The following is a 15,503-nucleotide window of genomic DNA, read 5'->3' as shown; positions in this document are numbered from 1 at the left end:
AGATGACAAAATTGAAGATCAAAACCACACAGAAATGACTCTAACCACTTCTATTACTATAATAACAGAAAGGACTTTAACCAGTTATACATACATGAAATAATAAATGAAAACATTATAAGTCAATGCTTAGTTTTAAGGCATAAAAAACTAAACAATTTTTATAATTATCTTTTAAGAAACCAATACGTGTCCTGTTTATACTATGGTGACAACTGCCATCTGAGTCACCTACTTCATGCACAACAATGCATGCGCCGAGAAGCAGGTAGTGAGCGGCTCACCCTGCAGAGCACAGACAGCAGGCGCTACAGGGAAAGAAGGCGTTTGTTCTGAAAGCCTTTCGGAATGACCGATTAGTGAGCTCCAACCAGTCCACTTAATCTAGTAACAAATGACAAAGCGAGTAAACCAGAATTTTTCACTCCAGAAGGCAGCAAAGAAAACCAAGAAAGTAGCTCTCTTGGATCTGCTTGATTGCAGATTAGATACAGAGGAATTTCTCTTACCAGGTACATGCTAATCACCTGAATTATACATAACGCTCATTGGAGGCATGCTCTGCTGTCTTTAAACCACTGCTCATTGCAGGGGAGTTCAAAAAGGAAGCTATATTGATCTTGAACTAGTTCTTCATGTTTAGGAATTTAACAGACAAACTGGACTAAACTAAAAAGCTTCTGCACAGAAAAGAAGAGTAGAAAGGTAACCTATGGAATGGGAGAAAAATTTGCCAACTGTATATCTGGTAAGGGGTTAATATCCAAAATATATAAGGAACTCCTGCTCAAGAGCAAAAATTAAAATAAAAATAACCTGGTAAAAGATTGGGCAAAGGACTTGAATACACATTTCTCCAAAGATGACATACAAATGGAAAACAGTGTATAAAAGATGCTCAGCATCACTAATCATAGAGATACAAGCCAAAACCGTAATGAGATCACCTCACACCAGTCAGAATGGCCATTATCGAAAAAAAAAAAAAGAGAGAGAGAGAGAGAGAGAGAGAGAGAGAGAGAGAGAGAGAGAGAAGTGTTGGCAAAGAGGTATGAATATTGAACCTTTATACACTGCTAATGGGAATATAAATTGTATAGCTATGATGGAAAACAGTAAAGGAGGATCCTCAAAGAACTAAAAATAGAACTACATCTGATGACACATCTCATTTCTAGGTATTTATCCAAGAGAACTTAAATCAGGATCTCAACGAGTTATCCACTGCAGCTTTATTTATAATAGCCAAAATGTTGAAACAACCTAAATGTCCATCAACAGAAGGATGGAGAAACAAAATGTGGTTTAAAGAAAGAAAGAATTAGGTGATACAACCTGACAGAGGTGTTAGCTAATGCTATGGTGGTGTTCAACTGCAACATATAAATGCTATATATCTGAAACTAACACAATGTTATAAGACAATTCTATCTCAGTAAAAATATAAAACATTACACATTCACAGACACACAAAATATTAAGTCATGAAAGACAAAGAAAGGGTGAGGAATGTCCCCAAATAGAGGACATTCTAGACATAACTAAGCACAATAAATGATCCTTACATTGGATCCAGAACAGAGTTTGAAAAGGACAGCTGATGAAACCCACCAGACCAGACTAAAAAATTTTGCCAAAGGAAAATTTTGTCCTGATTTTGATAACTGTCCGATGGTTATGTGAGAACATGTCTTTGCTCTTAGGACATCTACAAAAAATAATTAGATATAAAAGTGCATGATTCTGTAAGCTACTCTCAAATGGCTAAAATGTGTGTTTGAAGAGCAGTGTGCCAAGAATAAGTGGGCAGAACACTAACAATGGTTGGATGAGTGTAAAGAGAATAAGCGGGATTACTGTACTACTCTTGCATTTTTTTTTTAGTTTTAAATGATATCAAAATAAAACGTTACAAAAAGAAAAAGAAGAGAAAATGTGGTAAGTACATAAAATGCAATATTACTCAGCATTACCAAAGGAGGAAATTCTGCCATGTGCAACAGCATAGATGAACCTTGAGGATGTTATGCTAAGTAAAGTAAGCCAGTCACAGAGGACAAAATGAGTCGATTTATATGAAGTCTATAAAATGGTCAAGTTCTGAGAGGCAGAGAATAGACTGGTGTTGCCAGAGCTTAAGGGAGAGCAAAATGGGGAGCTGCTAATTAGTGGGTATACACCTTCAGTTACTCAAGATGTACTCATTGTCCTGGTCCTGGGGCTCGGCAGCACAACACTGTGCCTACAGTTAACAGTTCTGTATTGTACACTTAAAATTTCTTAAGAGGGTAGATCTCACATTAAGTGTTCTTACCACGATAAAAAAAATAAAAAATATAAGCAGTCTGTTAAAAAATACTAATAGGTGACAAACATAAGAATGATGATAAGAAGTGTGCCTGACAATTCTGGGAGTACAGGAGGAAGACCACTAGTCCTACACAAATGCTGGATGTGATCAAATACTGGATGTGTTCAAGGCAGCGAGCAGCTAGGAAACACCAAACGAAGCAGCCGCTCACCCAGGGATGCCTTCAAATAAGTCTGATCACTCATCTATTGTCTTAACAACATGTACTTACGTCTAGATAGTTAGAGATATTCTGTATGTGGGTTCAGCACATCTGCCTCTCCCTCTGAGCTTGGATTATCCACAGAGACAATATATTACCATAAAACCTTGAATGAATGTTGCCTGAACTGACCTAACCAGTCTTTCTCTGAGTCCGGCAAAAGAGGTTTTTCCAAGATCTTCTGTGGTGCATCCATGCCATAATTTGCGAGATCTGTAATATCTAGGACCTAATGGCAACAGGAAAATGCAAAGGGTTGTTTTTCTGTTACAAGAAGTCTAACTATTCATATATCAAACTAATACCTGCCTAAAAATAAAGAACAGTAATCAGAACACCTTAATAAGAATTAGAAGCTACTGTAAGGGTTCAACCCAACTGGAATGCAATGCCAACTGGGCATGACACATAATTTGGTGGAACTGTACTAGTCTTTTATTGTTCCAAGATCCGGGCTAATAGAACTTTACCCAGATTTGAGGTTTTAGGTTTCTTCTCTCCTACCGTTCAGACATGATGTCACTTGGGCATACTTTTTTCTAAATTAAACTCATAAAATACATGATGCTAAAAAAAGGAGACTTTTCTGTCTCTGTAGCCAAAAGAAACAGAGTTCAAACAGTTAAACCCAGACAGTTCAAAGTGGGGGTAAAGGGAGAGAGGGAGGTACATAAAAATCTTAGTGACCTTTTTTTATTAGTTATCGAAGTTTTCTGTTCATCTACATTCCCCATTATAGGACCAGATAACAGCTAGAGCAGAACCTGTAAATTAAAAGGTACATGCTTTTTGAATAGAGTAAGTAAATGAACAGACAACCAACCCACCATATGAATCAGGAGCCATTATGAGCCTCAATCTTCTGATTTTTCATTCCATTCCCTTTGTCAAAGGCATGTGCTATTGAGAGGCTAAGTAATCAGGATATACCCCAATGTGAAAAGTGTCCAAGAAAACCAACTATCTCATGTGACCTTAAATGGAATGTTCATCCCAAGTTAACCCCTCTTTTCAAAAACCTCCAGTAAATCATTGCCAATAAGCTAAAATGACAATTCCACAGCCTAGCACTTAAAATATTACATGAACTAAACTAAACTACTTCCAGCCAGCCTCACCTATTCACTGTTTCCTAAACAAGCCATGCAGTCTTACCACTGAGCCACTGCTCACGCCACTCTCCCTGCTTGACCCCTTCCCTGGTCACTCCTCCCGGTCTTACTCACAGTTGGTTCACGTCCAGACCACGTCGTGAATCTTCCCTAGGTTTTGTTGCCCACGCTAGCTTCTCAAGTTCCAAATCACAAGTTTTGGTTACAGTCCTGTGACACTTAATATGTTAGTGTGCAAGCATACACAAACAGGCACACTTTTTTTCACTCAAATTGTAAAGACACTGTGACATAGTAGAAAGAAGTTAGAAGACTTTGATTATAAATCCTAGCTCTGCCACGTACTAGCTAGTGATACCTTCTCTGAGCCCCAGCTTTCTCATCTGTAAAACGGGGTTAGTAATCCTTGCCTGCCTCCCAAAGGCTTCATGAAGGCCTAATGATGAAAGTATAACAAAGTCTTTTATCAGCTGTGAGTCATATAGAAATACATTATTTAATGTGTCTTCCTATAGCCTCAGCCCTTGGCACACAGCATCCTTCAGATACTATGTCATAAATCGTGCTGATGAAGGTACTAAACCACAGATGTCGGGATCTGCTGAGGCATCTTCAGTGTTTCTCAGTCCTATATAATTAACATTTATTGATGCTCCCTACTGGGCCAGGTTCTTTACAGGAATTGTTAATCTCTGAAACATGTGAGGCAGATCCCAGACCTTATCCTCTCCCATCAGAGAATCCGCGTGGCAGAGCTCCAGCAATGCGTTTGGCCACATGACTTGTTTTTCCATTTCCACAAAGCCTCTCTCTCAGTCAGTTTTCCACTGGAGAACAGACCCAGTAAAGAGTCAGAAGAAGTGAAGTTAATCTTTCTTATAGTGGGGAATGCCTGACAAATCTGCAGGTATGGTGCACCCACCAGACAGAATGAAAGCTGTCACCATTTTCACCAGCTGGGCCATTAAAATAAGCTCCAAGCTTGAAAAGCTGGAATGCACATTCTTAATGCAAGCACATTTTTCTCGTTTTATAACTCCAAATAAATATAAAAACTGGAAACACAACAACCCAATGCACTATTGTTTCTGCTTACAAATGTGCTGTTAGTAAAATGGAAATCTTGTAGTTACAGATTCTTTTTAGGAGCCTATTTTATTGACAGTGAGTGCATTTTCGCCAATTGCAGATCTTCAGGTCGAACGTCTACCAGGTCAAGGAGTGTCTCAACATTCCCCCTCCCTCAGAAATAATATTGAAGTGCTTCCTATAATGACTGTCTCCTCATTCTTTTTTCTTCCACCCCTTTCACAGTATTTTCTCTCCTTCTAAATTGTGTTAATAAAAATTTCAATTAAGTCTGCCATCTCATCCGGTAAAGAGAGAGAATTCAAGCCTTGAGATTAATTTTGTATATCTCTTTCTTTGTCCTTTTCCCCCCCTTTAGGTTGGTGTCTATAGAAATAGAGCAGATTATTCAATATCCTTCCATAGGGAAAAGTTAGAATAAATGGAGCTAAGGAGAAGGAATACTTGTGGAATAAAATACAGATGATAACTCTCAATGAGGAAGACTATAAAAGACCTGATTTTGTATAATTTTGGGGGAGAAGAGGAAAGACAAAAAAGGAATAATGATCATTTCAGAATGCATTCAACCTCCTTGTTGTGAATAAAGAGAGAATGCGCTTTAGCTTCTAACTGTAGAACTCAAAAAGATCTTTTTTATGTGATACTACAATGGTTTAAGTTAAGCGGTTAAGTGATTTTCTTCCCCTGATAATTAAAATTGAAGGTAAAATGCTACTGAAGAAATGAAAGTATGTGTAAGGACTTGAGAGAGCTCAACTCTTCTAGAATACCAGCACTGGTGCTCCCCTATCTTTAAACAGATCACTGTTACACAGAAATCAGGAAAACTGCAGTGAGCAGTATCTACTGCAATTAAGGTCAAGAAACCACGTGGGCCCCTGCATGGAAACAGTTTGCAGGAACTAGGTAACACCTCAGAGAATAAGGTCTCAGAGCTGGGCCTCAGACGCCACACCAAGTGTTGAACTAAATGACAGTTGAGATCCCTTCCAGATTCCAACTTTTCTATTTCTACTAGCGGTTCTATTTATCTTCTAATCAATCACATACAAAACTTTTTCTCTCTCTCTTTTTTTTTTTAACGTTTAGACCACACCAAGCCAATTCTGGAATGTCCTCATATTTGGCCTTTGCTCTAGGTTCTAAGTTTCAGACTCCTCACATGCAGGGCCAAGCACGAGCTGCCTGAGCATTCTTTTCCCACAATCCGCACCCAGTGCCTCCACCAGACTCCGCACACCTGGGGAGACCCACAGCCTCATGTGCTTTCCCATTCCTTTGCCTAACAGATAAAAGCCAAATTCCCAAATGCAAGATTTTTACGTTGCTGCTCCCTATCTGATTCATGGGTATATGTCACATATGTTTTTATGTCAGTTCTAAAACATCATAAAAACAAAAATTTGAAAAGATAAAACTTCACTCATAATCTCCTGTTCAATAAAGAAGTCACTATTTTCATTTAATCAATTTTCCTTTCCATGTCTTCCCTTTTGCTAAGAAGTAGAAATAGAAGTGTATAAATATAGAATTTTTTGTCTTCCTCCTGTCATTTGTGCAGGAAACACTTTTCCACATTTCTTTATGACCTGATTTTCTAACAGCTATGAAATAACCCAGCATGTTCGGATCTCCACAGCGCCTCCGCATGAAGTAGAAGAGGGGACATCTTCGTGGAAGGATCCCAAGTCTCCCCTGCAGAGTACAACTTCCTTGACAACAGGTGGACACCTCGATACTGAAACAGTGTATCTACTGGGGGTGGGGGATCATCCTGTGACTAATCAGACAGGATTACATGGTGTAGAAGCTGGGGTCCAATCTGACTTTCTTTGCTCTGTTTAGTTCCAGGCAACTTGCTTAGCCACTAGAAACCTCCGTTTCCTTGTAGGAATAATAACAGTAGCTGTCTCACGGAGCTATTACGGGCAGTAAACCACAGGCAGCTCTTAGAACAGTGCCTGGTACACAGTGACACTCAATGAAGCTTCCCCCCACCCCATCCTCGATAAAAACTGTATCAATGTTATCTTTATACCCATTTTTTAAATACTTAGAATAATTACTCCCATGAAAAACATCCAAAACTGGTAATCCTTTTCCTGGGTTAAAATGTATAAACAAGGATCTAAATTTGAACTCTTTATCTCTTCATGTAAATCCACTAAGAATAAAGGGTGGTAGATAGATGAGGACCACTCATGAAATGCCACTCTGTGAAGATGATCATCTCCGGAAAAGGAGCGAAACTTGTTCTGGCAGATCTTAGGAAGAGGCACCTTACAGGAAATGAGGATCTTGGTTTTCTCACCACAGCGCGCAGGGTCAGTGCGGGCAACCCACGAGGCCTGTCCAGCTTTGTGTGGCTAGACACAGCCTCTCCATTTTTTTTTAGACAGCTGTCCACCCCCATCCCAAAGCCTCTGTCAGGGGAAGGACAGCTTCCTCTTTCCCAAACGTAAGATTTCGCTCATCTCATGCTCCTTCACTTACCCCCACAGGGAGTGGCCTTAACTTACCCAGAGGCTCAACCCCAGCCCACACCCAAAATTTAAATCTGACCCCTGCCCTCTAGGCGCCCAGGGCTCCAGCCCTTTCTTTAAAAACCCGGAACTTTCATTCAGTGTCTATGTCACTGCTTATTTGTCTAGTGGCATTAAACATGACATGTTTAAATATTAAAAATACTTCTTCCTATGGCCAAATTAACGCAACCCTTTTCTTCAGAACTCCAGTGTGCACATATGTGCGTATACAGGATTGGGTAATCTGGCTAGATCTGTTGTCGTGTTAGCAGAAGCCTGTCTTAACTGCATGGGCACACCAGGCTTTAAGCTTCTGAGACAGCACAACCCAGGTCCGCAGCATCAATATCAACATTTTTACCTGACAAGCTGAAAAATTTGTGATGATACAGAATCTAATAGTTGATGTAACTCAAGGTGAATGTCATGTCCTAAAATGTTTACTAATCCATCTTAAATAGTTAAAAAATAAAGTCTGAATACAAAGGCGAGTAGGCATCAACTTAGCATTTTGTTTAAAATCATTTTCCATTTTTCTTTAATCAAGTCCCATTTACAAAGTGTCTTAAGCTTCTTGAAATCTCATTTTTCTTCTTCCAAGCTTAACTCTTTTTGCCAAACGATATAGCTCAAGGAGAAGATTACTGAATCCATGTTATTGTCTGGAGGTTAAGATAAGGGAACAAATCTGCATTTGGATAGGGAAGGCATATTCTAATCAAACGAAGCCACCAGACTAAATCATATCTATAGAACATGAATGTCCTTTTTTCTTTAAAAAAAAATCGGTAATATTAATAAAAATACAGTATACCTTCAAGAGGTTCAAATTTTTTAAATGAGGAATCATAATATGATAACAGGGTATATCAAAGCTTAAAAGGCAGTGGACTTTGAGCCATGCAGTTATCATATTATCACACGGGGAGCAGTCGCAGTGCGCTGCCACCATGCACTCCAAGCTCTCTGGGGTGTCATTTTCACCCGTGACTTACAAGATTTTCCATTTTGAAGCCTCATCCTCAATGTGTAAACTGGAGCTGCTCCAGAGGCAACAGGGAGAGAAGCAGCTCTGGCGGCCCTGGAACTGAAGATACTCAGGCAGAAAACCCAAGCTGGTGGTGGCGAAAGATGAATGGAACCGGAGGAAGGGGAGACAGAAAGCTCAGAAGGGGCAAAGTAGAGGAAGAGAAGACAATCAGAGTTTGAACAGTGTGAAGCTGAGGAATGCAACAGGAAGCTGAGGTGGCAGAATGGAAAAGAAGGGCAACAAAAAGGACACCAAAAAAGTGAAGGAATGTGGGGCGTAGAAAAAGAAAAGGGGGAGAGGAAGGAGGAGGAAGAGAAAAAAAATGTGAACAATCTTCGGATGTCTGAAAAGCAGCGTGACCCACATGCCTGGACACACATGCTATCAAATGACCGAATACAAAATTAGAATCCAGGCCCAAATCTATGAGCCAGAAGAGCTGGATTATCATTGATATACATTGTTTATCACCAGAAACAAACATCTAACTTCAGGTCAACAGACAGCATGAAAGTTACTGCCGTATGGATTTGAGTTACTAGAAACCCAAGAAGGATAGTCAAACGAAATACAAATGCTGCATTCCTCAGCTTCAAACTGTTCAAACACGGAACAGAAGAACGTGATGTACAGTTCCTGAATTTCTCAGAAAAGAATTTCTATCACGCCTGTCTCTGTGATTTTGGTCTATTTTTTCCAATTTAAAATGAATTCTAGCAGGATCAACCTTAAGCCAACTGTGATGCAAAGCAAGCTGGACACTGATGTCCCTGTGCCATGCCTGCCAGGGTTCAGGATCGCAGCTCTCCTTGGACCTGGGATGTTTCCCATATTGTCCTGACTCTTCCATTCTACCAAGAAAAATGGGCACGTAGTGACCAGTCTTCAGTAATTAAAAAACAGGCATAATGAATCCCTAGTCAGAAAAATGAACCCTTGTTAAGGTGGTAGCTGACCAAATATATGATATTTTCCAGATAAGAAAAGATGGAAAAGCAAATTAAAATGGACTTCATCAATTAAATCCCTTACATGTAATTATAATGGTACTAATGATAAGACTTCCATTCCAGTACCAAGGGAATTCTTCAGGCACAACTGGCCTTTCTTGAATTTCCAAATCAGCCCATGGAGTCCCCTGTCCACCTTAGAAAGTTAATGCAGACTAGCGGGTTATACAGCCCTTGGCCTATTGCAAATACCATGTGATGAACTGAAACACTGCTCTTCATTATTACTGAATCATTCTAAACCCATTATATTTTTGGCATTTCCAACAAGGAAAATCTGAATGGTTGATTGGAAGCATCCTATTTAAACATCAAATCCTTCAGCAGAACTGAACTTCATTATAGACCCTTTACCTTTCCATGATTAAAAGCCTACCAAATATGAAAGGTCAGAAAGTCACATATTCACTGAACACAACCTGAAAGACAGACTATATACAGCAGTGACCCAATATCCACAGTGATCTTAAACACTGACAGAGACAGTGTCCACTTGCTGGCTCAAGCCTGAAACAAAAGAAAGAAACTTTTCAAACTACAAAGAGTAGGCAACATTTGGGGATAAGAAGCTTATTAATAAAAATTATTAAACCCTGGAACATAGAAACCTTTATCAAACTGCTCTGGATGACATCTCTGCTTGACCGGCAGGAGTTTTCATTTCCCTACCCATGTGTGTCAGCTCTAAGTACAGTGCTTGGTAAATTATAGAAGCTCAAAAACATTTTTCACTGAATGAATGATTGCAGGTACGAGTGAAAGAAGAATCTTAGTGATATAACACCCATTAGGGGTAAGGTGATCAGCACCCATCCCGTAGTTAGTTCAGCCAGGAGAGACTAGAGAAGAATCCTTCAGAGGCAATACAAAGTTGACAAGTGAACACCTCAGGAAAGCAATGCTACTTAAAGGCGTCTCATTAACAAAAATAACCGCTACAGCATTACACGCTTAGAACTAAGAACATGGCCCTAAGAACACAGAGCTGAGCTCCTTGGAATAAGGGAGGGGAGAAGCATATGAACAGCGACAAGTTCCTGAGAGTCTCGAATCTCAACATGCTGCCTCTGCCCAAGAGACAGAGCCCAGACCACCATGTCAGCATCGCCTGGTCTCCAAGTCTTACCTGTCTACGGAGACTACTCTGTTCTGGCATCTGGCAGAATTTTCTCCTTCTGAATGAAGGCGTGGTGTTTCCAGAAAGCTATCTGAAGTCATTGAGTGAAATGCCCACATGCAATGATTGTTTCCTGCAGAACCTTTCATTTGGAGTCATTGGAAATGCAAGCCTGTGTGGCAAGGTGTGGCGGTCCGGCCCAGGACCCTCAGCAGCAGCCAGGGCCCCGCTGTCCCAGGGGATCCCACCAAACATGCCTCCCTCCTGACTGAAGGAACTCACCGCAGTGCAGAATGTCTTCCCGAGCGGGATGCACTGTTGCCCACGGGGGAGGGCAGGTTGCCCCCTCGGTGCAGGTCCTCGATGGACCTACTCCAGGGCTTGGATTTGTCCACCGAGCTCTCCACAGTGCTTTCCATGCTTTCAAAGTCAAAACTAAAACATAGGAGAAATGCCACTGAAGATTCCCAAATTCACATTCACACAATACACACAGGCACATGCATAACTCACTCCTTCCTATTAGCCATCTGTACCTTAATATGGGTAGTCTTTGCAGACAAAGAAAACTAAAAAGGAAATACAGAAATATTTTCATGGACTCAGTGTTCGCTTTGAAAATGCAAAATGATTACTGCTGCACCAGACAAAAGAATAGCTGAACAGCAAAAATTAAATAATGATATATTATTTGTATTTCACTGTAAGGCTTGCTAACTTACCAATGGCTAACATTGCTGTGGTGGGGGGGAGGGGAGGAGAAAAAATCTTACAGCTGTCTTCATTTTGCTTTAACAAGTCAATATGTTAGGGTTATACTCATTTATTCCTACCCATCAATTTTCACTGAGCGTTTTCTCCTAGTGTGTTGGCAAGTGTACTTTTCCAACCATATGTGATACATTACTTGCAAAGTTATGGATTTGCTTTGATTTTGGAATCTCTTCCCAATGTGGTACTCTTTAAAGTAGGGCTTTTGTTTCTCTGACATTTTTTGAGGTTATTACTCATGTTAACCATGTTAGAATAAATGGCAAGTTAAGTTGCTCACTCTTGCATAATTTTAGGAACAAAGTTTTTAAACAGACAGGCCTTTGTGTTCTATGTATTCCCCCGTCCCAAAGTCAGTGGCTCTGCTTCCTTAAAAAATATTTTCTCAATTGTTTCTACCCAGAGTTCCACCAGCTAACACCTGATGAGGGAATAAACAAAAGGTGGCTCTAATTAATGCCATCTGGAAGATTCTGGAGGCTATCACAGAAGAAACGGCAACCATACACATTGGAAATAGCAAGTACGACTTTTTATCAAAAAGTAGGACTTTTTGCAAAAGTATGATTGCAAAATAAAATATTTGCTGGGAACAGTCATCTGTAAACTAAGTGATGCTCTCTACCTATTAAATCCTAATCCTGATGGCAGAGACAAATGATGAATAAAGTCACTGAATAGGTCTGACAATTCTGCCAAGCCTCTGGATGCAGGAAGCAGTGCAGAACAGAAAAGAGGGAGAATTGAGTAATCAAACAGATTCTTAAGTTCTAAAAATAGAAGCCTACAATTGATATTGGAGAGGGTAAGCCAATGGGCATCCGTCACTAACACCAAATCACTCTACAGCCTCCATATCGTTCAGCCAGTCAGAATTGCTACGCTCCTCTCAGCTGGTCCCCAACGCTGTCAGAGCAGAAACAGGAAACAGACCTGAGTGAAAGCTCCCATTTTAGGGATGGGCAGGAGCCTGCTTCACATTACATGGCTAGAAAACTGTCACATGCCAAGGAATACTAAGATATTTTTCAGCCCATCAGTTTCATGAAGGAACATAAACTATGAGTCTGTATATAATGTTTCATCTAATTAAAGCAAAGAAAGAAAAGGAAAGAAAGAAAGAAGGAATGAAAAACAAAAAGTAACAAATGTAAAGCTAATACCCAAAAAAAAGGTAGAAGATTAGCTCTAAACTGGCTGGACAGGGCACAGGGAAGGTCACTCAGGTGAGGCGTCCAAAGCCCAACATGGTGCCGTGTTCTCATCTTTTGTTGGCTTTGATCTTATGCCACAGATGAAGAATTCCGTGTGGCGCTGCCTTTTCCTCATTTATTTGGGAAAGCTGTTCATGAGCTCTACTGTGATGTAGGTGAAGAGTTAAGTACAGCAAACATATACTACATGACAGGCCATTCTTTTCCATTATCGCAACAAGGTAGTAGTATTTTGTTTTGTCATGTAATATGAAGTTGAATGGAGAGAACAGTTTTTGACATAATTGAGATAGATAAGAAACCACCTTTGGGAGGTATGCTATAAAAACTAGGATTATATTTCAGAGGAAAATTTCTCAGGAAGATAAATTGTCTTGGTTTTTCTTATTCTATTCCATTTTCTTATTCTATTCTATCCCACAAGAATTAGCAAAACTGAAACTAATCCAGTTACTTTCAGTAAATAGTTTCTGCTTCCACAAGGTAGAAATAGTTAAGCTTTCTCCTTACAGATTCTCAAGGAAGTGATGAGGATTGTAAAATAACAATCTGGGTGGGCCTTCAGGCTTCTTTGGAGTTTGGCAGTGTACAAAATAAGTTGCTGCTTTTAAGAAAGAGGTGAGGGGAAAAATATCACCTGGGCCAAAATGTCTTCCAGTCAAATTAGAAGCAGAGCATTATTTCCTCAATGTGTGTGTGAGCGTGTATCTGGGGATACTGGAATACTTTTTGATTAAAGGAGGAAATATGGAGAAGAGAATGTCTCATTCAAATATACACTTTTCATTCCTATTGTAAATCTTTCCAGAAGCCTGGCAAATGGGAGAACTTGATGAATTAACAAAAATAAAGTTACAAAAGCTTTTTTTTTTCCTGCCCTTCCCCAGTTTTTCCCCCTTTCCCTTATAAAGAGGAAGTCAAAACAATACAATTACATATGAAGTAAAAAGGCAAAGCCTCTTGTTTACCCGTTTCTCCAGTCCCACTGGCTTTGGTATCTATTTATGCAATCACTTTCTCTGACATACAATATGTGTGTGTGTGTGTGTGTGTGTGTGTGTGTGTGTGTGTGTGTGTGCATGTATAATTTTTTTTAATAAAAAGGGAGTCTCTCTTCTGCATCTTGCTTTACTCACTCAATAACAGATCATATACATCTTTCAATAACTGCTAGAGTATTCTCCCATACGGATATATGTAACTTGAGCACCAAAGAATGCACTTTTTAAAATAAGGACTCCTCTAAGGATGATTTTTACTCCCCTATTTTGTTTCTGCCCTAAAAGCATTTCTAATAACAATTATGTGATTTGCTTTTAGTTACTTGAATAGAAACAAAGTTGCTTAAACCTTACCACATCTGCTTCTGGGTTTCTCCCCTCAGTGCAGTGTATAATTTTACCACTGACTTGCATCTTGTGTGACCACATAAAATTCAAAAACAAACAAGCTAAGCTTCACTTACGTTACTGCGTACTGCGCAAACGACAGGTATTCCACTAGGACATCAAGACCTTTGTTTTCTTCATTCAGAAACTCTCTGACCCATCTGTTGAGAAATAAAAAAATCATTGCAGATGTTCATCACATGCTCTGCCATGAAAGGACATAGTGAAACCTTTTGCTTTTCCACCAGAAACATTCACTGCCTGAAAGGAAATATGGAGTAAGGCCTAGACTCTAGCACATGACGTTGGAGCTTTTAGATATAGCAACTAAGAAAGCCACAACATTTCAATGTGCGAGACGAGAGGCCAAAAGAGATACATGTGCCTTCCTTGCATTTTAGTGCTTAGGGAACAATCTATGAGATTTTCTTTCTACAAAAAGGAACTTACTAAATGTACTCTTTCTACTACAATTGATCCTCATCCTGCTTGTTAAGGGAGCCACGTGTGCGTGGGGAATGAGGCAGGTGGGGGACATGACGACATAACCACTCAAATCCAGGCGTGATTCCAAATCCACGTTCAAGTCCTTCTTGGCCCGCCGAGCTGTAGAAAACACTCAACTAGCCAATGAGAGACCAGCGTTTATGGGCTTCTGGAAATTCAATAGGGATAATGACTTGGTTAATTTTTTCCATGAATGTTAAAGCCGTTTAAAAAGTTGCAGGGACCGCATACCGTCATCAAAGCCGAAAGAGGACAAGTACCAGGCTTTTTAAGATTCATTTTAAAATACCACCACCTTGCATTTGAATGGTGGGTTTGAATGCAGTTCACTGAGAATGTTTACACTATTTTATTTGCACTTCGTAATAACTCCTAGAGATGAAGTAGAGTGGACAAACAGAAACTTCAGCACAGAGGAGAAGCTCCTGTTACCCCACATTACAGATTTCCTCCTGGGATTCGTCTTCAAAGAATGGGTGATACCTGATGAAGCCTTCACTGGGTTTGAAACCCCAACAAATAATACCTGAAAAGGTCTGCTACCATCACAGAAAGGACACTTGAGGTACACCTGCGAAATGCATTCCAAATGGTTGCCTTCCTCCACAAATACCAACCCAAAAAAAGGTCCGGACACAAGAGCTACCGACAGAAGCCAGTTTTGTGAGCTGTTAGAACAAGAGGAGGACAAGCTTACGTGTGTCCCTAAAGGTACGCAGCCCCTGGCCATCTCTGCCTTACAAGATGAAAAAAATCTGGTGGATTCAGGATGCCTATTTCTTAATTCAGTTTTGGGGTGCTTTTTCTCTGTGTCTGGTTTTGCCCTCAAGCTCACTCCTTCTTCTCGTCCTGTCATCGCCATGATGCAAACTCAAGTTTGCAGGTAGTTCCAGGACGCAGCACGGTGGGAAAAGTTGACAGCTTGTCTTGCATCTTCCCCCAGGTGCATCACGCAGGCTATCACAAAATGAATGCACTCAACACAGCTGCATGTAAGCAAATAATATTTAATTTGAAAGAGACCTGGAGTGGCAACATTAGTGGAGGAAACACCACTGCTGGGTCTCCCAAAGTGGCTTTGTTATGATATTGACCAAAACTCACAATGCTGGCTCCAGGTCAGGCTGAAGTGTCATTTCAAAACTGCCACATGGCATCTGCTCC

The 15,503-nt window shown here is 40.1% G+C and overlaps 1 protein-coding gene across 14 annotated transcripts in view; it reads right to left on the bottom strand.

The window, feature by feature from the left end:
• The window catches only part of FMNL2 (formin like 2), a 281,458-nt gene that overhangs the window by 69,417 nt on the left and 196,538 nt on the right, over nt 1–15,503 (bottom strand). For all 14 annotated transcript variants that reach the window (XM_073241458.1, XM_073241460.1, XM_073241465.1 and 11 more), the window contains exons 5-6: nt 13,910–13,993; nt 10,742–10,894 (exon numbers count right to left, since the gene is read on the bottom strand). In XM_073241458.1, coding sequence (XP_073097559.1) covers nt 10,742–10,894; nt 13,910–13,993 — 237 coding nt within the window. The remainder of the gene's footprint in view (nt 1–10,741; nt 10,895–13,909; nt 13,994–15,503) is intronic.

This window comes from Manis javanica, chromosome 7 (assembly GCF_040802235.1).
Source record: "Manis javanica isolate MJ-LG chromosome 7, MJ_LKY, whole genome shotgun sequence".
Classification (NCBI taxonomy): domain Eukaryota; kingdom Metazoa; phylum Chordata; class Mammalia; order Pholidota; family Manidae; genus Manis; species Manis javanica.
This window is presented reverse-complemented; position numbering and strand designations above follow the sequence as displayed.